This window comes from Pristis pectinata, chromosome 38 (assembly GCF_009764475.1).
Source record: "Pristis pectinata isolate sPriPec2 chromosome 38, sPriPec2.1.pri, whole genome shotgun sequence".
NCBI lineage: Eukaryota > Metazoa > Chordata > Chondrichthyes > Rhinopristiformes > Pristidae > Pristis > Pristis pectinata.
This window is the reverse complement of record NC_067441.1, coordinates 6,534,464-6,558,867: the sequence shown is the minus strand read 5'-3', so window position 1 is coordinate 6,558,867 and position 24,404 is coordinate 6,534,464. Positions and strand designations below refer to the sequence as shown.

At 45.1% G+C, this 24,404-nt stretch overlaps 1 protein-coding gene across 1 annotated transcript in view; it reads left to right on the top strand.

Annotated features, from left to right (window-relative positions):
• The first annotated feature begins 2,749 nt into the window (after positions 1-2,749).
• dnajc4 (DnaJ (Hsp40) homolog, subfamily C, member 4) overlaps positions 2,750-24,404 on the top strand; it is a 117,613-nt gene continuing 95,958 nt past the window's right edge. The window contains exons 1-3 of the mRNA XM_052045290.1: positions 2,750-2,875; positions 9,496-9,615; positions 11,968-12,061. Coding sequence (XP_051901250.1) covers positions 9,530-9,615; positions 11,968-12,061 — 180 coding nt within the window. The 5' untranslated portion in view covers positions 2,750-2,875; positions 9,496-9,529. The remainder of the gene's footprint in view (positions 2,876-9,495; positions 9,616-11,967; positions 12,062-24,404) is intronic.

The window sequence follows — 24,404 nt, the reverse complement described above, 5'->3', positions numbered from 1 at the left end:
CTCAGGAAGGCAGTGGTGAGCCCACTTCTTGGACTACAAAAGTTTTCCGGGGAAGTTCCAACTGAATCTGCTTCCACCGTGCTTTCTAGCAGTGGTGTCCCTATTACAGTGACTCCCCTCTCAGCCTGATGTCTCAGGGTCTGGGTTTATTCATCTGAACTTTTAGCTAAAGTTTTAAGTTAAACCAGTTTCCCTCTTCTCGTCCTTGTTCCTCTGGTGTCTTCTGACAGAAATGAAACATTGTGAAGGCAATTCATGGCTTCATGACATTATGTTGTAGTCTTACCCGTAAAGGCCTTGTGTTGGCAGCATCAAGCTTTAGTGTGCCCTCTCTTCTCTCCTCTTCCATCGGGTAGAAGACACAGGAGCCTGAGGGCACGTACCAGCAGACTTGAGGACAGCTTCTACCCCACTGTGATAAGACTTGAATGGTTCCCTTATACGATGAGATGGACTATGACCTCACAATCTATCTTGTTGTGACCTTGCACCTTATTGCACTGCACTTTCTCTGTAGCTGTGACACTCTACTCTGTACTGTTATTGTTTTTACCTGTACTACATCAATGCACTCTGTACTAACTCAATGTAACTGCACTGTGTAATGAATTGACCTGTACGATCTGTATGCAAGACAAGTTTTTCACTGTACCTCAGTACAAGTGACAATAATAAACCAATACAACACTGCCAAGGTTTTCCATTGGATGTGAGGCACTTTAGACAAGGCACTATATAAATGACTAGGTTGTCTTTCAGTCATAGTGTCATACAGCATAGAAACAAGGCCTTTAGCCCACTGAATCTGTGCTAGCCATCCAGTACATCTATACAAATCCCATGTTCTAGCACCTGGCCATAGCCTTCAGTGCCATGCCAATTCAAGTACTCATCACAGCCTCAGCACTGCCTTTCACCCTCTGGGTGAAGAGGTTCTCCCTCAAGTTTCTTCCAAATCTCCTACTCCTAACCTTAAGTTTCTGCCTTCTAATTATAGATAGCTCTGCCATGGGGAAAGGTTTTCACTATTAACTCTACCTATGCCCCTCACGATTTTGTACATCTCTATCAGGTCCTCCGCTCTAGGGGAAACAAACCCAGTCTATACAATTTCTCCACTTAACAGAGACCCCCAATACCATTCTGTAGACTAGTTCATTGGGGTCTTGACCCAAAACGTTGACTGTCCATTTCCCTCCATAGATGCTGCCTGACCTGCTGAGTTCCTCCAGCAGTTTGTTTCTTGCTCCAGATTCCATCATCTGCAGTCTATTATGTCTCCACAGCTGTTTGTGATACCCTGGGGGATACAAAAGATTCTTTCTATACCTCATATTCCATTTGGGCAGTTGACAACCCAATGGTATACACACTGAAAACTTCAGGTAACCCATACTGCCTGAGAAACTTTCTCTCTCCTTCTGTCAGCCCATCACCCAGTTTCATTCCCCTCCCCAACTGCCTCCCTTATCTGGTTCACATCACCTTCCTTATCAGATTCCAACACCTGCAGCCTCTGTCTCTACCTCTACCCCTCCCCTATCCCCTTTTGTTCCTCTTTCCTTATTGGTCTCTACCTATCACCCACCAACTAGTCGCCTGACTCCACCCCCACCTGTCCATCATCCACCCCCTCATCCCCATTCACCTATCACCCACTGTCTTGACCCCAGCCCTTCTCCCATCTGTCCTTCAACCCCCTCACAACCTGGATTCGCCTATCACGCACCAGATGCCTCCTAGCTCCACCCCTCCTCCCACCTAACTCCAGCTGTCCATCATCATCCTCTTCACCTGGTTCCACCTATCACACACCAGCTGTCTCCTGGCCCCACCCCTCCTCCCACCTAACTCCAGCTGTCCATCATCCTCCTCTTCACCTGGTTCCACCTATCACACACCAGCTGTCTCCTGGCCCCACCCCTCCTCCCACCTAACTCCAGCTGTCCATCATTCTCCTCTTCACCTGGTTCCACCTATCACACACCAGATGCCTCCTAGCTCCACCCCTCCTCCCACCTAACTCCAGCTGTCCATCATCCTCCTCTTCACCTGGTTCCACCTATCACACACCAGCTGTCTCCTGGCCCCACCCCTCCTCCCACCTAACTCCAGCTGTCCATCATCCTCCTCTTCACCTGGTTCCACCTATCACACACCAGCTGTCTCCTGGCCCCACCCCTCCTCCCACCTAACTCCAGCTGTCCATCATCCTCCTCTTCACCTGGTTCCACCTATCACACACCAGCTGTCTCCTGGCTCCACCCCTCCTCCCACCAGCCCCTCCCTCTCACCTCTACACTGGCCATCTCCCCCCTCGACATTCCCGGGATCTCCACCCCGAAACGTCGACCATCCTCCTGCTTCTACAGATGCTGCTTGACCCGCTGTGTCCTCCCAGCAGTTATAAACGCAAACTCTTCCTTACCTTTCCTGGCTGAGGGGCGATGCAAAACCAGCCTCACGGCTAAAGTTTACACTTGACCCAATGCGGACTGGCAGTCGGACACCCCCCACCCGGAGGGACGCGCACTCTCCTGTGTGGCTGCTCATCACTGGGATATTTGACTGTGATCGGCATCGCCGTCGACGCCGCTCCCGCTGATCGACGGCTCCTTCGACTCGCGTGGCCGCCCCCCCCCTCCTCCCGCGCTCGGCCTGACGTCACAGTTGAGGGGCGGGACCTAAGCTCCCGCCCGCGCTCAACGGCCGTCCACCCCCGACGTACCTGAAGGCGGGACGCGCATGCGCGGTGGCGGCGCCGGACGGTTGATGTGAAGGAAGTGAGGGATCCCGGCGGTTGTTTTATAACGACTGTTTTAAAAGGCACCGACCGGAGGTGGGCTCGTGTTTGGATCCTCATCCACCGCGCACCGTGAGTGGGAGGCGTTGCCGTTGGAATCGCACCGACCGTTTTCCCAACGTTAACCTTGTGACGGACGCACCTTAAAGGGGACGTTTGCGAGTGTCACCTTCCATTCTCTTGGCCGACACTTTTATCCTCGACCTCTGGCTGTGGTTGGGACTGTAGTTGTGCAGAGACGGAGGGTCTCTCACACAGGTGACACAGAGAGTCACAGGCCGACGATCTCGATTTGAGTTTACCTGTCAGCACCTTGAGGCCCAAATCAGGGCTGGCACTCCAGTGAATGGTGGACTTGCATTTACATAACACCTTAGAGCAGTCATGCTTCATATATTTGTTGGCCCGTTGCTAGCTCTCAGAACAATCCCATTCCCCTACTAATAGTCTACTTCTGATGTTATTCCAGTCAGAACTGCTATAACACCTTATTGGCTATGAAATCCTTTGTATGAACAGTGCATGTAAATAGCAACACACCCCCTCCCCCATCTGGTTCTGGTTCCATCTGCCATTCACCTTTCCCGTAATGGTTTCCATTATCACCTCCCTAATTTATTAGGTTGCAGTACAGGTAGTCCTTGTGTTCCTCCTTGTCTTCCTCCAGCAACTGCCTCCAAATTGCACACCCCCTTTTCCCCCATCTGCTTCCTTCCACCTGCCTCTGTCTCCCAATTCCACCCCTACCCAGCTCAACCTGCCTGTCATCCTTCACCACTCCTCAGTCCACCAATCACCTTGTGCTTCTGTGTCACTACTACTCCTCTCCTCTTTATACTGGCTATTTCCCCTCTCCACTCTCAGTCCTGATTCAGGGTTTCAACCCAAAATGTTGTTGACTGTTCCTCTCTCCACCACCGCCCCCTCCCCCAAATGCTGCTCGACCTGTTGACTTCCTGACTTCCTCCAGCAGACTGTTTGCTGCTAATGTAAATGGAAGTTTGTCAGCTAAGGAATTGCTTTTGGACTACGTGTACCATTACTTGGGTGTTTGAGGCAGACATTTTGCAGAAGCAGCAGTCTGATACATGGCTGGTTTATCTGACAGTTGAGGGGAGTGGTTGGAAAAGTTAGGGTGAGTTTCCTTGGAAGAGAGAAGATGAAGACTGAATGTTAAATGTCTAGGTTTTGATAGGGTGGAAACAGAAAAATTCTTCCTCTTGGCAAAAGAGTCAGTGACTAGAGGTTTAAAATTATTAGCAAGATATCTGGAGGGGGTATGAGATTTCTTTTCCTCAGTTGTTTTGATCTGAAACACTCTCCCTCCTTGTGGGACTTGAATCTCATAACAATGACTCAGATTGTCACTTATCACTCGCAGTGGCTATTTCATCAAAATACAAAGTCTACAAAGTTAAATATCACAGAATTGACACCGCCAGCCTGATAACCCTTGCAATTAAAAGCTCAAAATGTAATTTCTCATTGTAAATCAAAGTTCAAACCTGTGGCAGTAGAGTAATCTTGGATCTGAGGAAATATTTAATATCTTGACCAAGAAATGAAGGGGATGAAAGGTTTAACAAGCTTCCATCTGACCAGGTTGCATCGATTTTCATTTGGGATACATAACATTATAGTTGAGGATACTTGAAAGGCCTTCCAAACAAAAGTAAACATGAATTTATGTGCTACCCTGTAATATTATTCAGGTCAGCTAATTTCAAGGTGCGATCACAGGCAGTGGGTCGTCCCATACAAACCCCTGTCAAGAAGTAAAATAATGATAGACTTTATTGCTTAGACTTCTACTTATCCACAACAACAGCAGTCCAACACATACAGTTTAAGGATTGATGCTGCAAACACCAATACCAATTTGATGCCTCTGTCAGTCAATGAGTTGAAATTAGGAGAGGTGGGGAATGAAATTCCTAGCAGGGCTTAAAGCAAGTACAATCCATTTAAGGACCATCTCTTGGAACTACAGAAAACATAACTCCACCAGAACTCTATGTTTAAATCCCTCCAATCAGGCTTCTGCCCTTAAGGAAGCACCATATGATTGTGACAGAGGTGACCTTGTCCTTCTCAACCTTTCTGCAGCCTTTGACGCCTTTGAACACTCTGTTCACCTCCAATACCTCTTTCCAGTTGGATGGGACTGCCAAAGAATTACCAGCAATGGTTTCTCATTTCTCATTCTCCTGAGGAACTATCAGTGCACCCCTTCCCACTTCTCATTTACATACTACCTCTGAGAAATATTACTTGAAAACACAGCATCACTGCCACATACGTGATGATTACATTCAGCTCTTCCTTACCACCACTGACATCTCTTAACCCCACCACTGTTTCTAAATTGTCAAGCATCCAATCCAGAATCAGCAGAAATTTATTCCTGTTAAATATTGCAAAGGCCCAAGTCATTCTCTTTTGTTCCTGTCACAATACCTATTCACTGGCATTAATTCCTTTGCCCAGCTACAATCTGGAAATTAATCAGATTGTTGTCAACCCCTGTGTCATACTTGATTCCAGGGAGAGCTTCACCCCATCATCCAAGTCATGAGTGAGTGCCTATTTCCATATCAGCAACATGGTATGACTTCACCTTGTTTTTATTTTCTCCAGATTTGCCTATTCCAACACCCTCTTGGCCAGCTGTCCTCCTCCTACTCTCTGTAGACTTGAGATCATCCAAAACTGAAGACTGTGTTCTAATTCCCACCAAGTCCCATTCATTCCTAATCTCCTTTTTGGACTGACCTGCATTGGCTCTCTGTTAAGTAAACTTCAGTTTTAAAATTCTCACCCCTCCCCTTCTCTGAAACCCTCTTCAACCTGACAGTCCTCCAAGAACTCTGCACCTCTCTAATTCATGCCTCTTGATCATCTTCAGATGTAATCCCTGCACCATTGCTAGCCATGCCTTCTGCTGCCTGTGCCCCAAGCTCAGGAATTTCTACCTCTATTTCTCTTCAAGTTACTCCTTAACTCTGCCTTTGACTGAGTGTTTAATCACCAATTTCTCCTTTGTGTCTGTTTTTGATTGAAAATACCTCTGGGAAGTACCTTGGGACATTTTACTTTGTTAAATTTATTATATAAAATGGAAGTAGATATTGTTACAGCAATCTCTTTCAATAAAGACACGAAATGCAGTGAGGGATGGTTACCTGATGCAAATTATGTGTGTAAAATCAATTACAGGCGCTTGCGCAAGCTAAAAAGCAAAATGCTACAAACACTCAGCGGGTCAGTCAGCATATGTGGAGGGAGGAACAGAGTTAATGTTTCAGGTTGGTGACCTCTATTCAGAACTGAAAGGTCACCCAGTTCCATTCAGGTATGGAGAGTCTTCAGGTGTGATTAACAGAAGGTTAACGAACCTAAGTGTATCTGTTTTGACCTAGATTTGTGATAATAATGTATGTAATGTGATGTTTGACTAGCAGTTGAATTACAGTGAATGGCAATTACAGTTGCCATTTTTATCAATCCAGAGAGTTCTGCAGAAGTGGCTGTGCAAGCATGCTCTGTTAGCGTGCATTGATTAGAAAGTCTTTGGGGTTGGTAATGCACTTTCTGATTTTTTTCAATGGTTATGTGGGATCATATTTTGTCTTTTGAACCACAGAACTTAAATAGCAATGATGGCACAATCTGTGAAGCTCTTTGTTCGGCAAGGATTTGTAGCGTGCTGACCTTGCACATTAACTTTGGCTACAGTAAGGTTCCTACGCCTTCCGTTTTGCAAGGGTTGACTTGTGTCACGTACTGTTCCTCTGTGACAGGTGATATTCCCTCAAGCACTCTGAACTGCTTGCTTTGGTGGTGAGCTGCTGGCTGCTTGCCATGCCAGGTGTAATACTTGCAGTTTTTTTTCTGATAAGGAACTTGATTATCATGTTTACAAAGCTGAGAAATATTTTACATCTAAATTTATGAATTAATCACGTGTTATTCTAGGTTACATTTTAATAGAGTTTTAAAAAAAAGGAAATGTCATCAATTATAACTAATAATTAGTGCCAGTTTCTTTCTGTACTTTTGGTCATTATCCATGCACTTCCTGTTACTCCATCATATACAGTATAATACAATTTTGTTCAATGTATAGTGCAGAAACATGTCATTTGGCCCCTCTAATCTGTGCTGGTGCTTATACTTGAAATGAATGTACTCCCACCTTTCTTTCTGTCTCCCTGTTCTTCTTTTCCTTTTTCCGTTATGTGTTTATCCAGCTCCTTTGAAATGCTATTTGTCTCAACTGCTTCCTATAGGAGAGCTTTCCATATTCTCACAAATTCCTTACTGGACATTATACTTACATGACCCCTACTTTGATCTATCCTACATATAGAATCATCCTGGCTGTGTTCAATCAGTTCAGAATTTTAATGCACTGAGTTCCCTATCAGCCTTCTCAGTTAAACTTTAATGTGTGTTGCTTGACCAATTGTGTGGTCACTGGATGGAATGCTACAGCTTGTAAAACTGGCCCATAATTACATTTATTTCTTCCATTTATGAAACATTTGCTACATCTTGTCTTACCTTTACAATGGCACAGTGGAGGCCGTTTGGTTCATTGAGTCCATGCTTGTTCCCAGTGGAGCAGCCCCATTCTCTCTCTCCTTATTTCCCCTGTACCCCTGCAACTTATTCTTTCATACGTACCCATCAACTCCTCTGTGATTATTTTTGCCATTAGCCTGCACTAAGGCGTAATTTACTGGAGCTAATTAACCTATTAGCACTTCCTTGGGATGCGGGAGGAAACCTGGAGGAGATCTACGTGGCCATGGAGGGAACTTGCAAGCTCTTCTCAGACAATGCCCGAGGTCACGATCGAACCCACATCCCTGAAACTGTGAGGCAGCAGCACTAACTTCTGCACGACTGTGCTGTTCTACTTACATGAGGCACACACATTTTATTGCAAGCTCCCATGGCAACCTTGGCCGTGGAACTGGTGCTGTGAATGGAGCTTACAGTGCCAACGATGTCGTGCATTGCTGGTCTTATTACCTCTTATCCTTGTAGAGCATCAGTACAACATTTTTAAATATTAATCCTTTGCAAACTGAAGTTCAGCTGTAATAATACTTTAGAGATTCAGTATAGCTTCACTAAAAGAAATTAACTGTGCTTTACCCAAGGGCACTCATGACTTGATGCACAGCCCAATGTTGCAGCCAGGGATAAACCTATGGTTCAGCTCAAACTATCTTGGCTGAAGTTAAAATTTCTTTCTCTTTCTCTCATTCAGTCTGTCAGAAGTGGAGTGTTTACTATCGATCATTCTCTCCTGGGCAATTATCTTTCTTATCCAAGGCCTAGAGAGGCATTACTGCAATCCTTAGAAAACTGTTTTATAGTACAGTAGTTTTTCTTCTGGTAGGTATAATGATTTCCTGACAGTAGTGGGGGCTGAATAACCCTGTCCATATGAACGCTAGAAAAACTCCGATGGGTAGATAATCCATTTCCCCAGCTTAGCCAGCTGTCAAAGCTATTAAAGACTCTGAATGCTTCTGAATGTCACTCCCATTCAGAAACATCCAAAACTAATACTAAAACACTTCATTCTTTAAATACTTTCATTAATAATTTTTGCTTTTAAGAACATCCTAATGAAAAACTTTAAGTAAACTCAGTTCAAAAAACCTTCATAGTCTAAAACCTGCCTTTCACGTTCAACTGTTACTCACCATTGAAAAGAACTGAATCACTGAATTCGCACGGGTCTCACCTGGTGCAGGTTTACTGAGTGGATTTCCAGTCTAACTCTTGGGGAGTTGCAATTAAGTAGCTGTCCCTCCTTGGCCTCCATGAGGGGTAAAATGTCAGGGGGCTATCAACAAGACACTGCAAGCACCAGCAGTAACTTCAGAGCTTCTGCAACCTTGTATGCAATTGTGCAGGATTTCCAAGCTTTTGGACACCTACAGGAGGATTTGACACTTCTTAGGAAAATCTAGGTCAATCTTTATCATATATGTGAATTATTTTCTATTTTATCCTTATTTACGTAGGTACATTTAATTGCTTGCCTCTTCAGGAGCCATTTGTCATACATAACTGAGGTCATGTGCGTTGGGGAATATTGAACTATTCGTATCTGAGGTTTCAGGTTCCATTTTGTAGTTTTAGTAAGACGATGCAGCTTTCAGCTTACTAATGTTAGCCCTCTAAGGGATATCACTCCTAAAGTCATGTATTTCATAGTTCAACTAAACGGAAATGTACCAATGATGACAAATTTGCTTTGGTCACAATGGAAAGCAGGGACTAGTAGTGTGTGTAGCTCATGTCCACACTGAGTAGAACATTTCCTGACTGAGGTGTACAATCTATTCAGAATTTGTCGTTAATTTATGTTTAATTTGACTGCTCCTTTGATTTACGGTGTCCCATAATGTGTTCATAGGCAACTTATACTTTTATTATTATTGTTGCATGTCTATTAATCGCTGTTGACCTCTTTAAAATGGGATTAATACTGTTATTGCAATAGATCACTATATTGGATGACTTTTAACAGTGGATTGGACTGTGAACTTCTGAGTCAGCAAGTTGTGGATTCAAAAAAATCTGGGCTGGAGTACTGAGGGAGGGCTACACCACTAGTGAGTTCCATGTTCTAATTATTAAATATTACTGTCGTTACCTTTGTTTACCAGGTTGAGAGAAAATCTCTTGGGGCAACGGTGTGAGATGCTGCTGAGTGCCCAGACATTAGCCTGCAAGTGTTGCCAAAGGTGCAGATTATCCTCCAGGAGGTTCTCCACAGCATTGCACAGGTGTGTAACAGTCAGTAGGCTTCATCACACGAACAGGGTTGTGCATGAACAGTGCAACTTGAAGATGTATGGGTTTCAGAGTATTTTTCTTCCTTGCTGATCCCCATATACTCTGTGATAGCAATGCTTGTGGTGACCAGATGTCTGAGATCAGTAACAGGGTGTGGAGGTAATGGGATGGAAATTCACCCCCTGCTACTTTATTGAGAATTTTAAGAAAATGTTAAATGAGGCTCATTCTTTTTCTATGAGAACTTAATGTGTTGTTTCACAGACTGAAACATTCATTTCACTTTTCATTGGTCCATAGGGATTAGTCATCAAATGAAACCTCCTGAAGCTAAAATATGTATTCATACTCTCTAAAGCAGTCAAGAAACATACTTAAACCAATAAACTAAGGATTATTGGCAGAACAAGCATTACACTTTTTCTGTAGCTATATGCTTAGGATAAATATCATGTTGAAAGAAAACAAAGCATCAGTTGCTGGCTGTGTGTCATGGGATGACATCAGCAGCCTTTTGATTAGACCCAAGAGCACAAGAAATAATACAGTAGCTTTGAACAGGGAATGAGCTTTCACAGTTCCCACTCAGCTTTTCACCTGAATTCATCTGGCGACTTCCGCATTCAGATTGATGGGTTTTTGCTTGGCACAGATTTTGAGGGTTATGGAACTGAGGCGGGCAGGTGGAGTTATGCTACACCATGATCTAACTGAATGGTGAAAAGGATTCAAGTTTCCACCTGGCGCTGCAACAACAGAAAATCTTACACTAATAGTGATGCATTAGAATGGTGATTGGTTATTTGAATATCTCCTATCTTACCTCTGACCATACACTTTCAGTAGTAGGTTGACTGAGGCCAGTTGATCTTTCTCAATTGCCCTAGCAGCTACTAACAGAGTAGTGTCAGGCAATACCTACTGTACATCCTATTGATAATTGGCATGTGTGGTGGCAACAAGCTTTGTGGCCATTGATGTCAAATACCAGAGTTTTAATGCTGGGGAGCAGAAACAATGGAGTAGGAGAAGCAAGTTCCAATTCTCAAAATCTGTTAAACTTTCCCTGCACACCAGAAGAGTACCATTACTGTATTCTGCCAATATTCTCCCATTTTATTGAAAAATGAGTAGGCAGCAGACCCTCAAGTCCATACTATCATTCACTATCTTCATGGTGTAACTGCATTGTGACTCCATCCACATACTTCGGCTCCAAGTCCCTTGGGTAGAAAAAAAAATCTCTCCATGTTAGATTTAAATGTATCCTTTTGTGGGAGATAGTTCCAAACATTTGCCACCCTTTGTGTGATGAAGTGTTTCCTAACCACTTCTAACTGCCCTGGCCTTGATTATAAGGTTATGTCCCCTTGTCCTGGACTCCTCCCAACAGCAAAAATACTTCTTCTCTCTATCCTTTCCTTTCAGAATCCAAAAAACTCAGTCAACTCAGCCTTGAACTTCCTACATTCCAGGAAATATAATTAAAGTTTATATATTTGTGCTGCAGAATTTAACTCTTCTAGCATCGTTGACATTCTGATGAAACTGTATTGGTTAACACTCCATAGATAGCAGCAAAACGGAGAAACAAGATAGCAGCCACTCTCTTTAGTATCCATTTTCATTTGAGGTTATAGGGAAACGGGCAGTCATAACTATATCTGGCCCTGTTCTCCTTAATGTTTAATCTCTCTGGAATGATCATTGGGCAACGAATAAGAACAATTAACCTAATCTCTGTCACCAAGCCCAGGCTGAGCCATGGTGACATTCCCAGCAGCTGGCCTGATTGAGACAAGCCAACTTAACGTTGACCAGGAATCAGAGCTGGGAGCCTCGAATCTGCAGACTGTGTATCTATATTCCACTGTTTCTACAGCAACTGGAATAATATGTTTACCATTGTGAGAAGGCTTGATAGTTTTGTAGTTAAATTGTTATGGAACAATGAAGTTCATCATTTCTACCTAGAGTCTCTTTACCAAGTTCGGTAAAACAAAATTCCAGTAAACATGATCTCTTGGCACTGTGCTCTGTTACAGGGCAAACAAGCCACCAACTCCCAGATCTTAGACAAACTGCTGTGAAACCAGTAAGAAATGCTCAAGAGGAGCCAACATTAATGGTCCCTGATGTTCTTAATTTCATGTCCAAAAGAAAGTATTTGGTCCCTTTGCCATGCTAATATGACACAAGGATAAGTCAGGTAGGATTGGATTGAGGACTGCACCCTCAGTGTACACTTTCTTGAATAGCCCAACATTTTGCTTGTACCCAAGTTGTAGCATTTAGAATTAACCGGTAACAGCCCGTAGTAACTTGTCTTCTGTTTTGGCCAGATTCAGCAGTACTACATACTACACTATTCTTGGGATCAAACCAGATGCAACACTTGAAGAGATCAAGAAAGCTTTCCTTGAACAGTCAAAGAAGGTAGGGAAAACTTGCATCTTGTCTTGTGTGCACTGCATGTTCCTTACAGACCGTGGTGTCACAATTAATGGTGCAAGATAAGTTATTAACATATAACAAAGCAAAAACAATTTGCTGACTCTTAATATGATCACAGTCTGACCACCTTTCCTAATATCTCTACGTGTGGCTTGGCATCGCTATTTCATGATAATCTCTGCTTTGTAGCATCTTGAGATGTTCTGCTGTGTTGTAGGGTTCTCAATAATACTTTATTGTTGTGGGCTGAGGGAAGGTTAATAATTATGTGGAAGTATCATACAGTAACAACTCAACCACTCTTGGCATCTCCAGCTCTAGACTGCTTCAATGACGATCTTAGGTTAGGAATCAGAACAAATGTCAACTGAATGAACAGGATTTTGCTGTACTGTACTGCGTAAGGTAACAAGCTCTCCACATACTTGGGCCTTGGATCCATTTCCTTCACTGGCAGGCTGGCTCTCTACTGTATTCCTTGATCATCTGTTTTTCTCCATTCACTTACCTTGCTCCATAGTTACCTGAGTGCATGTCCTGATGTCACATGATACTTCTTAGATTTGTTTCTTCTAAAGAAATGAACTATTCTCCCAAGTTGTGTGAGGGTATTTTCTCTCCTATGCCAAATTAATTGATTTAATTGACACCAGCTGCCTGGACCTTAAGCTTTGGAGTTCCCTCCTAAAACCTCTCAGCCTCTCTCTAAGATGATCCTTTCAAATCTACCTCTTAGCTAAGCTTTTAGTTGCCTCCCCTGATTTCTCCATTTATAGCTTGCTGTTGTATGTTGTCTGATAATGCTGCTAGTTAGAATATTTAACCACATTAAAGGCACTATATAATGTAGGTATTGAAATCAAGATCAGCCTGCAGGTGTGACAAGTAGAAACTTTGGCATACAGTGGATTGCAAGGTGTAAGTTCATGGGTTCTGCTCTGCTAATATAGTGATCGTGGCTGGGGTACAGGAGTTGCAGGTGTAACAAGTAGAAACTTTGGCATACAGTGGATTGCAAGGTGTAAGTTCATGGGTTCTGCTCTGATAATACAGTGATCGTTGCTGGGGTACAGGAGTTGCAAATCAGTAAGTTGTTTATCCTGAGGAGGGGACAATTCATGGTACGTCTCTTAATCCATTGATGACTGTTATATAATGACATCAGCGAAGATGTGGTGCAGGTTATCTGTTCTCATGCTATCACTCCCTTGGAAAGAGCTCATAAGAGATTTGCTGGAATGACACAAAGGAGAAGCGAGTTGAGTTATGAGAAAAGGCTCCGATTGCTCTAATTTGAGGAGCTACAAATCATAGGGATCAAAATTGAGGGTTTTGATAGAACGGATAGGGAGAATCATACATAGATACACTAGCACATGGGCAATGACTATAGATAGAAGGCGGTTGGTAAAAAAAAGTCAATGAAGAAATGAAGAGGCTTTAACTTAATTAGTTGTGATCCAGAAAGCACTGTGAAAATGTGGCAGAAGCAGATTCAATAGTAATTTACAGGAGAAAATTGTAGAAATGCTCAAACAAGTCAAATATATATAGCAATGGGGAAAGAGCAGGGGAGAGGAGCTAACTGGATCTCTCTAACAAAGAGGCAACATGGATAGAGCGGCTGAACAGCCCATTCCTGTGCTGTTTGATTCTATATAAAACAGATAAGTGTAGCGGCCCGTACTTACGAGACTCGAACCGCCATCAGCGGCCGCGCGTCACGAGCGAACCTCGGGGTGGGCCTTCCGCGCGGGATCCTGACATCACGTCCGCTGGAGAGACTCTCGGGTATCTTTGTGCGCGCGCGCGTTTTGCTTCACACAGTAAAGTGTGCTCCGATTCAGCCACAACGTCTCTGAGTTTTCCTTTTGGGAACGCGTCACGTTCGGCTACATTTGGTGACCCTGACGCTTCCAGATGGCACCTGGAACCCGCGACATGAATTCCAACGACTGGCACAACGCAGTCTCGCTCAAGCCTCCGACTTTCTGGGCCGCTCAGCTCCACGTCTAGTTTGAGCAGGCTGAGGCCCAGTTCAGCATCAGAGGCATTACAGCCGATGCCACGCGTTATCACTACGTGGTCAGTGTGCTCAACCAAGACACGGCAGGCCGGATCATCGACTTCCTGCACCAACCACCAATGGAGGACAGGTACGCTAGCATCAAGGCACTCCTAATCCGTACTTTCGGACTCTCCAGCCGCGAACGAGCCGTGCTGCTTCTGCACATGGACGGCCTGGGCGACCACAAGCCATCTGAGCTGATGAACGACATGCTGGTGCTCATGGATGGCCATAAGCCGTGCCTTTTATTGGAGCAGTTGTTCCTTGAGCAACTGCCGGAGGACATTCGCCTCCTCCTTGCGGTTGAGGATTTCAGCGACCCGTGCAGCCTTGTGGCCAGGGCGGATATTCTGTGGCAGAATAAGCAGCGGGGAGCGGCTTCCATCTACCTAACCACGACCACGCAGCCCAAGGCCAAAACCCCACAACCGAAGCCACCGAGACCCGCAAGGGACAAGGATGAATGTTCGGACCGGTGGTGCTTTTACCATCAGAGATGGGGGTCAAACACGCACTGCTGCCGCCCACCATGTGCCTTCCCGGGAAACGCCAGAGCCGGCCATTGCTAGTGGCTTCGACGGCTGGCCATCGAGACAGCCTCCTATTCCTCTGTGACCGGCATTCCAGGCGACATTTCCTGGTGGACACCGGGGCCAAAATCAGCGTTCTTCCCCTCTCCAACATGGACACCTGTAACGCGGCCCCAGGCCCTGACCTCACCGCTGCAAACGACACCATCCCGCTGCGTTTCGGACCCAGCTCCTTCACCTGGACCTTCACGGTAGCAGCGGTATCGCAGCCGTTACTAGGGGTGGATTTCCTACGGGCCAACCGCCTCCTGGTCGACCTGAAGGGCTGGCGTTTGGTCCATGCCCAGACCTTCCAGCTCGTAGAAACCCACTTCCCGGCCCTCCACTTGGACTCAGTCACACTTTCGGGTGATGAGTTCGCCAGGGTGCTGGCGGATTTCCCCTCCATCATCACCCCGCAGTTCTCCACTACTGGTCCCAAACACAGCGTGCAACACCACATTCCCACACAGGGACCACCGCTGCACGCCCGAGCCCGTAGGCTCCCACCCAACAAGCTCCACCTCGCCAAGGAGGAGTTTCAGAAGATGGAGGAGATGGGGATCATCCGTCGCTTGGACTGCCCGTGGGCATCTCCGCTGTACATGGTACCCAAGTCCTCAGGAGGGTGGAGACCCTGCGGGGACTACGGGAGACTCAATGACGCCGCAACCGCCGACTGATACCTGGTGCCTCACATCCAAGATTTCACGGCAAACCTGCATGGGGCGGCCATCTTTTCAAAAATCGACCTGGTCCGGGGGTACCATCAGATCCCTGTACACCCTGACGGTGTGCCCAAGACAGCCCTCATCACCCCCTTTGGGTTGTTCGAATTCCTAAGGATGCCTTTTGGCCTCAAGAACGCCGCCCAGACTTTCCAGAGGCTTATGGACTCGGTAGGGCGAGGCCTGGATTTCGCCTTCATCTACCTAGATGATATCCTGGTGACCGGCAAGTCACGCCAAGAGCACGTGGCACATTTGCGCCAACTCTGCCAGCACCTGAGTGACCACAGACTGGCAATCAACCCGGCGAAGTGCCAATTCGGGCTGATGGAAATCGACTTCTTGGGCCACAGGGTCAGCCAGCATGGTGCCGCCCCACTACCGAACAAAGTCCAGGCCATCCACCAGTTCCCCAGACCCAACACGGTCAAGGGCCTGCAAGAATTTGTGGGGATTGTAAATTTCTATCATTGGTTCGTGCCGGCAGCGGCGCGCATTGTGAGGCCCTTGTTCGGTCTGACGGCCAGCAAAGCCAGAGAGGTGGCATGGGACGCAGAGTCCACGGAGGCTTTCGAGCAGACCAAAGAAGCGTTGGCGAAAGCGACCCTCCTGGTACACCCGAGAATCGATGTCCCCACGGCACTCACAGTCGACGCTTCCGTCACGGCGGTCGGCGGAGTCCTGGAGCAGCTCGTCGAGGGCGTGGTGTAGTGGCCTGTACTTATGAGACTCGAACCACCATCGACGGTCATGGGCAGACGTGCAGTAGCGCGTTGCGAGTGAACCGCGGGGCGGGCCTTCCCGCAGGATCCTGACGTCACGTCCGCCAGAGAGGCTCTCGGGTATCTTTGTGCGCGTGCGCGTTTTGCTTCACACAGTAAAGTGTGCTCTGATTCAGCCACAACATCTCCGAGTTTTCCTTTCGGGAACGCATCGCGTTCAGCTACATAAGTACGTAAACAGAGGCGCTATACATGGTGTCACGTGAGTAGACAAGCGTCAAGCATTTCCTAGGGGAGAGAGCAAGGATTTAACCCAGGGCGTCACTGCATATCTCTCAGCGAATGATGATCGAAGTTGACTCCAAGTGGCCTGGAAAGTGACCCCCAACTTGTCTCCTTGGGGATGCTACAGGACTGCAAAGACGTAATGCAATAATAAACATACTCCCTAAGTGCACAGAGGAATCACCATGAAGTATGAGCCTCTCCATATCCGGTCCCTGTAAGTGCCACTGGGATCGTAAAGACAGCTCCAATATGCTTTTACATAAACAAATGCAAGGCACTAACATGTGCTTTGGATGGCAGTATCAAATGGTTGACCTTTTCAAGGTTTACATATTAGGATGTATTTCACTGCTGATTATCCTGCATTCCATGTGCGGACTGCAAAAGAGCATTGAATAAATTATGCCCAGTCTGTACCTACAATAAGTGTGAAATGATGCATGTTGATAGGAGGAATAAGGAAGTCACAGAAAATAAGAGTCTGAAGTGGGGGCTGGGGTGGAGTGGAGAGGTCATGGAACAGAGGGACCCAGAAATGCAGATGTACAAATCTGCCTTGTTAAGGCCATATTTTAAAACAGCAACTTTTTTTTTCATTCTAGAGGAACAGATTCAAAAGCAGAGAAGTTGTGTTAAACTTATAGATTCTTGGCTAGACCACACTAGTAGTACTCTACATAGTTCTTATTTCTCCAGTACACTAGGGAAAATCCAAAAACAAGGCATACATGTAACCAAAACTAGGAGGTTATTACCAGTCAGGAAAAACTGAAAAGTTTGGGTTTGTTACCTCCAGGAAAGGAAAGGCAGAGGGTACCTAAGATTTTTTTAGGTGTGATATTGAGATGGTGTTTCCACTTGTGGAGGGACCAGAATGAGAGTCCAGCGACATAACACGATCAGTAACAAATCCAATTCGGAAATCAGGCAAAACTTCACTCTCTAGATAGTGAAAGAATGTGGAACGTTTTCCCACAGGGAGTAGTGGAAGTGAATATAGCAGAGTCAGAGGAGCATTGAGGGGAAACCAGAAAAAAAACATATGAGGGAGAAAAGATATAGATGTGTTGATGTGGTGAGAGATGGAAGGAGGTTGTTAGGACCGTGATCACCAACATCATCTTTTTGGGCCAAATGGCCTATTATTTGTGCAGCATAATTTGGGTAAAAACAAGGAAAAGTGCTGGAGAAGCACTCCAGGCTAGTTAGCATCAGATATATCAGATTTGTTTAGGGTAGAGCCTTTGTTCAGACTTGTCTAAGGAGGAACTTAGCTCTAAATGTTGTTCCTTTTTCTCCTCGGATATTGACTGACCTGTACTCATAGAATGGGGAAGGCCATTCATCCCATTGAGCCTGTGCCAGCTCTTTGAAAGAGCAATTTGTCCCACTTCTTCCACTCCTTTCTCTATATTCATACAGTTCCTAATATTTCAGATCTATAACCTTTTGAATCTTACTATTGAATCCAATTACGTGGACCTTAAGATTACAATAGCTCGGTGTTTTACAAAGGAAATCTCATATATAGGTCCTTTTGTCAATCATTTTAAATCTGTACCATTAACCCTCCCAGAGTGGAAGCTGCTTTGTGTTTCAACCATTTGTGAGGGTTAATTTTCCAACCAGCTTTTTTTTCACATTAATATTTAGTCAGTAATTCAGTGACTGATTTCAAATTTGACTGAAAAAAATAATGGGAGTTTTAACATCTCTGTCTAAACTTAAATCTTGTCCTTTCTTCCAACCCTATTATAGTCAAATGCCTTTGGATCACAGTCAAACTTCACGCCAAAGAAAATGGAGATTGTAGTAGACAGCAGAGCCCCCCCAGGTTATATTGTGTATAAGGGAGGGAGTCAGTGTAAAGCTTACACAGAACTACCAAAATTACACTGACTCAGTGAGGATGAAATAATTTTTTTATTGGAACAATTGTATTGAATGACGTATGCTTAAATGTGCAAATAATTAATTAGCTTGCTTATAAGTAATTCCCTTTGCGTGAAACAGAAGGGAGGGGAGCAACACACTTTCTGTGCTGTATTGCCAATATGACAGAATTAATTCTTTTCTCAGTGGAGGATCCACACTAATTAGAACCAACGTTTTGTGTGCAGCGGTGGTCCTTTCTGAAGTGAAACCACTTGCAATAGCCCTGTAGGATTCTACTTTATGTATTCTGCTCAGGTAAGGTGTGGTAGGGATAAAGGAAAGTGGATTATTTAAGGGGCCTTAATATTCTGCACCCAGCTGGTTGGAACAAACGAGAGGAGTTCTGCATTGCATTGGGAGTGAATGTTGATGTCACTATGTCTGCCAGTGAGACGGCTATGAAGCTGAACATAAACAGCACTTAAAGTAAACAGATTCTATTAGAATCACCACAAACTACAGCAAACATGAGTTGGTGACTAAATATACGGTCATTTCCTGATAAAATCAGGATTATTTCTCTCTGAGCCAGAAGGTTTAGGAATCAAGCCTCAGCTGGAGTACAACATTCACTACTAAGGAGTACTGCTCTGTCTGAGGTGCAATTATTTTGGATGATTTGTTAAATCAAGCCCCAATCTGTCCTCCTAGGTAGACATATAAGATCCCAGGGTTCTGCTTTCTTTCAGAACAGGTGGAGTCTGTCCCCTGCCCTGTGGCCAAGATTTATTCATTAATCAGCATTGTTATAACAGATCATCTGGTCTTTGTGAAATTATCATGGGGGGGGGTGGGGAGCATTCTCTTTGCAAATTAGTTGCTGGGTTTCTTACAATGCAACAATGACTACACTTCAAAGGTAGTTGATTGGCGGTAAAGTGCTTTGGGACATCTCGAAGTCATGAAAATCATGAAATAAAATGGAGGTACACATTGGTGTCCATTAGGCAAAGTAAGATCTGGCAACCCAGAGGTTAAATGCACTGCCTAGTGAAATGGTTTAGAGTTGAGTGCTTGTTGAGCCTGAGTGCCCATGGATTGGAGGAAAGGTGAGGAAACTGTGGTCTAGAGTCGCCTTCTGAAACTTATGTAGAGCTAAAGGATTAGATGTTGAAGGGCTCAGCCAATATTGAGAACAAAGTATTTGAAATGTATATATCTTCTATGTATTGGTGACTCTGATGAGAAAAAACTTGCTATTATGTACTAAATTCCTCTTTTCCCCAGTTTTGGTATGGAATATTTTTGTATGTTCCTGTCCCAAAGCAATGCTACCTCCACACTGCCAGCTCTCAGCTACCACCTTTCATGTTTCTCTCAGTTTTGGTCATTAATTTTTTATTCTCACCTAGCTTCTTATATCTTCAAGTTATTCCTTGTGACTTGGTAGCCAGAGTTGATCACAGGACTTGAGATGTGATCTGACCAGAGGGAATTTTAACATGACATTCTCTGACTTGCTTTGGCTCTATAACTTTGTACTTGGTCTGTTGATTGCTGCTCACCACCATGATTCCTGGGATAAGGAGTTGTCCTTTGAGGAACAATTGAGCAGAATGGACTCATACTGTCTGGAGACACAAGAGACTGCAGAAGCTGGAATCTGGAGCAACACCTAAAACAAAAAGCTGGAGGAACTCAGCAGGTCAGGCAGCATCTATGGAAAAAAACTCTCCTCTTGAGATCTACCCAGCCCCCATCATCCTGCCTCTTTCCCCTCCTCCCACTGATTCCCCTCCCCCATTGTTCCCATCTGCCCTCCCCACTTCCATCCCTTGATCCCATGCTCCACCTTCCACTCCTATCAGAATCCATCATCTTCAGCCCTTTGACACTTCCATCTATCACTTCCCAGCCTCTGGCGCCATTCCCATTCTCCCCTCCTCCATCTGCCCATCACCCCTCCTCACCTGGATCCACCTGCTAGCTCTTGCTCCACCCCTTCCCTCCACCTTTTTATACTGGCTATCTCCCTTCCAGATGAAGGGTCACAACCCGAACCGTCGACTGTCCATTTCCCTCCACAGACGCTACCTGACTCGCTGAGTTCCTCCAGCTTTTTGTTTTGTGTGTTGCTCCATACTCCCTGAAGCGTAGAAGAACGAGCAGTGATCTCATTGAAGCATAAGGTTCTGAGGAGGTTTGGCAGAGTAGGTGTTGTGCATTTTTTTTCCTAGAACTCAGTAGCATAGTTTCAGAATCCTGTTCTGTGGCACTACCATCATGCTAAACAGGGCAGAACGCAAACAGATCTTGCAACTCAGGACTGGGCAGCTACGAGGCACTGAGGGCCATCAGCAGCAGCAGAGTTGTACACAACCACAATCTGCAACTTCAAAGCCTGTTGTACCCCCCTCTCCACCATTGCCATCAAACCAGGAGATCAACCCTGGTACAATGAAGAATGCAGGAGTGTATGCCAGGAGCAGCACAGGCCTATCTCAGAATGAGGAATCAACCTGGTGAAGCTACAAATCAGGACTACTTGCATGCCAAACAACATAAACAGCATGCAACAGACAGAGCTAAGCAATCCCACGACATCTAAGCCCTGCAGTCCTGCCACATCCAGTCATGAATGGTGGTGGATAATTAAGCAACTCACTGGAGGAGCAGGCTCCACAAATATTGCCATTCCCAACAATGAGGGAGACCAGCACATCATTTGCAAAAGAGAAAGCTGAAGCACTTGCAAGAATCCTCAGCTGGAAGCGCTGAGTGGATGATCCATCTTGGCTTCCTCCAGTGGTTCCCAGTGTGATGAATGCCAATTCAATTCTCTCCATATGATATCAAGAAACAGCTGAAAGCATTGGATACACTATTACAGCGCCAGTGACCCAGGTTCAAATCCAGCCACTCTCTGTAAGGAATTTGTACGTTCTCCCAGTGTCTGCATGGGTTTCCTCTGCGTGCTCCGGTTTCCTCCCACATTCCAAAAAAAAAGATGTACAGGTTAGGAAGTTGTGGGCATGCTATGTTGGCGCCGGAAGCATGGCGACACTTGCGGGCTGCCCCCAGAGCACTCTATGCAAAAGATGCATTTCACTGTGTGTTTTGATGTACATGTGACTAATAAAGATACCTAAATATAACAATGGGTATGGGCCCTGCCAACATTCCGGCAACAGTACTGAATGCCTGTGCTCCAGCACTTGCAGTGCTTTTGGCCAAGCTACAACACTGGCATCTACCCAATTGCCCAGGTATGTCTTGTCCACAAGAAGTAGGATGAATCCAACTCAGCCATTTACCACCCCATTAGTCTAATTTCAATCATCAGCGGTGATGGAAAGGATAATCGATGGTGCTATCAAGTGACACCTGCTTAGCAGCAACCTACTCACAGAAGCTGTTTGGGTTCTGGCAAAGTCACTTAGCTCCTGATCTCATTACAGCCTTGATCCAAACATGGACTCCAGAGATGAAGTGAGAGTAACTGCCTTGACATCACAGCAGCATTTGCTCAGGTATGACATCAAGGAGCCCTGGCCAAAGTGGAGTCAATGGGAATCGGGGAAAACCCTCTGCTGGTTGGAATCAAACCTGGCATAAAGGAAGATGGTTGTACTGCTGAGGAGTCAAATCATCTCAGCCACAGGACATCTCTGCAGGAGTTCCCCAGGGTAGTGTCCTCAGCCCAGCCATCTTCAGCTGCATCATCAATGACCTTCCTTCACTTGTAAGGTCAGAAGTAGGTGTGTTCACTGATGATTGTGCAATGTGCAGCACCATTGGCTACTCCTCAGATAACGAAGCAGTCCACAACTAAATGCAGCAAAATCAGGACAATATCCAGGCCTGGGCTGATGTGTACCACAAATGTTACTTGCCAACAAGAGAAAATTCCACTGTCATCCCTTGACATTCAATGGCATTACCATCACTGAATCCTCCACTATCAGTTACCACTGACCTGAAACTGAACTGAAGAAGCCATACAAGAGCACGTTAGGAGCTAGAAATCCTGTGGCAAGTAACACACCTCCTAACTCCCCAAAGCCTGTCCACATCTACAAGGGTCAAGTCAGGAGTGTGATAAAGTACTCTCCATTTGCCTAGATGAGTGCAGCTTCAACGACATTCAAGAAGCTTGACACCATACAGGACATAGCAGCGAGCTGACAGGCACCCCATACACAATCATTCATTCACTCCACCACTGATGCACAGTAGCAACAGTTTGTACCATCTACAGGATGCATTGCAGCAACTTCCAAACCCATGACCTCTACCAGTTTAATAGGACAAGGGCAATAAAAACATGGGAACACCACCATCTGAAAGTTGCCCTCCAAGCCCTGCACCATCCTTTGGAAAGATATCACCGTTCTTTCACCATTGCTGGCACCTGGAACCCTCTCCCTAACAGCATAGTGGGTATGCCCACTTCTCAAGGACTGCAGCGGTTCAAGAAGGCAGTTCACCACCACCTTCTCAGGAGCGCCAAGGATGGGCAATTAAACACTGGCCATATCCCTTGAATGAATAGAAAAAAACGGGGGGTTGCTTAATAAGACCAAAATGAGGTGGAATTCTCCGCTGATGGGTGTGAACCTTTAGAATTCTGTACCCCAAATGCTATGTATACTGAGTAAGTAAGTATATTCAAGACTGAGATAGATCTTTGAACTGTAGGGAGTCGAAGGTCATGGATGATTAGGCAGGAACATAGCCAAATAGCAGATCAGTCTTGGATCATATAGAATAGCAGAGCAGGATTTGGCTGCATAGACCACAACTGCCCTTTTACATTCCCATTCCTGATTGCATGGGTTTCTGATTTTGTTTTCTTCCTATTAAGGAATTATTTACACTTTCCTAGATTAAATTGCCTATCCCATTGTCCCACTTTCTTACTCAGTGCCAAATTTACTCTCTGGTTCCTGAAGTCTTCAATTGCAATTCCTAAATTGTACAGCCTTTCCTCCAAATTGCTGTTGCCCACTAAGTATCACCCACTGTAACTTCAGTGCTGCCGCAGGGATCATTCAAAACAAAACCACTTCACTTGTAGCCTGGAACGGTGAGAGGAAGAAATACCTCAGGTAGTTTCAGAACACTGAGATTAATTTAAAATGGCAAATTGGACATTGCTGTGAACAGGTGTTTAAAGTACCACTCCAGCATGTGGCTCTACACTGATTTTTATCCTGAAGCGTTCCCTTGAAAATTAATGATTGATGCTAATAATGACTCCTGATGTCTCTTGTGCACAGGAGCTTCTGAGCAGTGAGCATTGCTGGGTTCACAGCAGAGGATAATGATCTAACCTCTGCTATCTTTGCACTTGCACTTTCATTAGGAACCTTTAGTGACTTTATATTTCCTCCTTCCTCCCCTGACCTGTGAATCCTGCAAAGAATTACACAGAACTTACTGTCCAGCAATGGACCACTCATACCATCTGCTCTGTACTTTATGTTCCTCAAGAGCCTCCTATCACTCCATCACCATAACTTTCTATTCTGTTTACTAAGCTTCCTTTCAAATGCATCTACACTTATTTGCCTCTATTACTCCCTATGGGAGTGAGGTCTCCATTCTAGGTCTGAATATAAAAGAAATCTCCTGATTTCCTCACTGCATTTATTAGTGACTTATGTTGTATTTATGGCCTCTGGTTCTGATCTCTCCCCCACACTGTGCACCCTTTTAAAGACTCTGTCAGGTCATTTCCTGACCTTCTCTTTAGAAGCCTGTTCAGTCTTTCAGTTGGTATCATCCTTGTCAACTTTTTTGCACCTTTTCTAGCACTTTTATATCCTTTTTTTTAAATAATACAGAGACCAGTGCTATGTACTGTGAGCAATGACATCTAGCGCTCCTGTATACTCATGGCTGAGAAAAAGCCCTCAATACCGACCAGGGATGGCACCATTTCCAATACCATACAATGCATTGCACATAGTTAGACCATCAAAATTTGTTTTGAAACAGATGAATTACATTTGCATTGTCTGCGACCAAATGAGCACGGCTTTCCTGCAAATTGCATCTTTTAGTCAGTTGGCT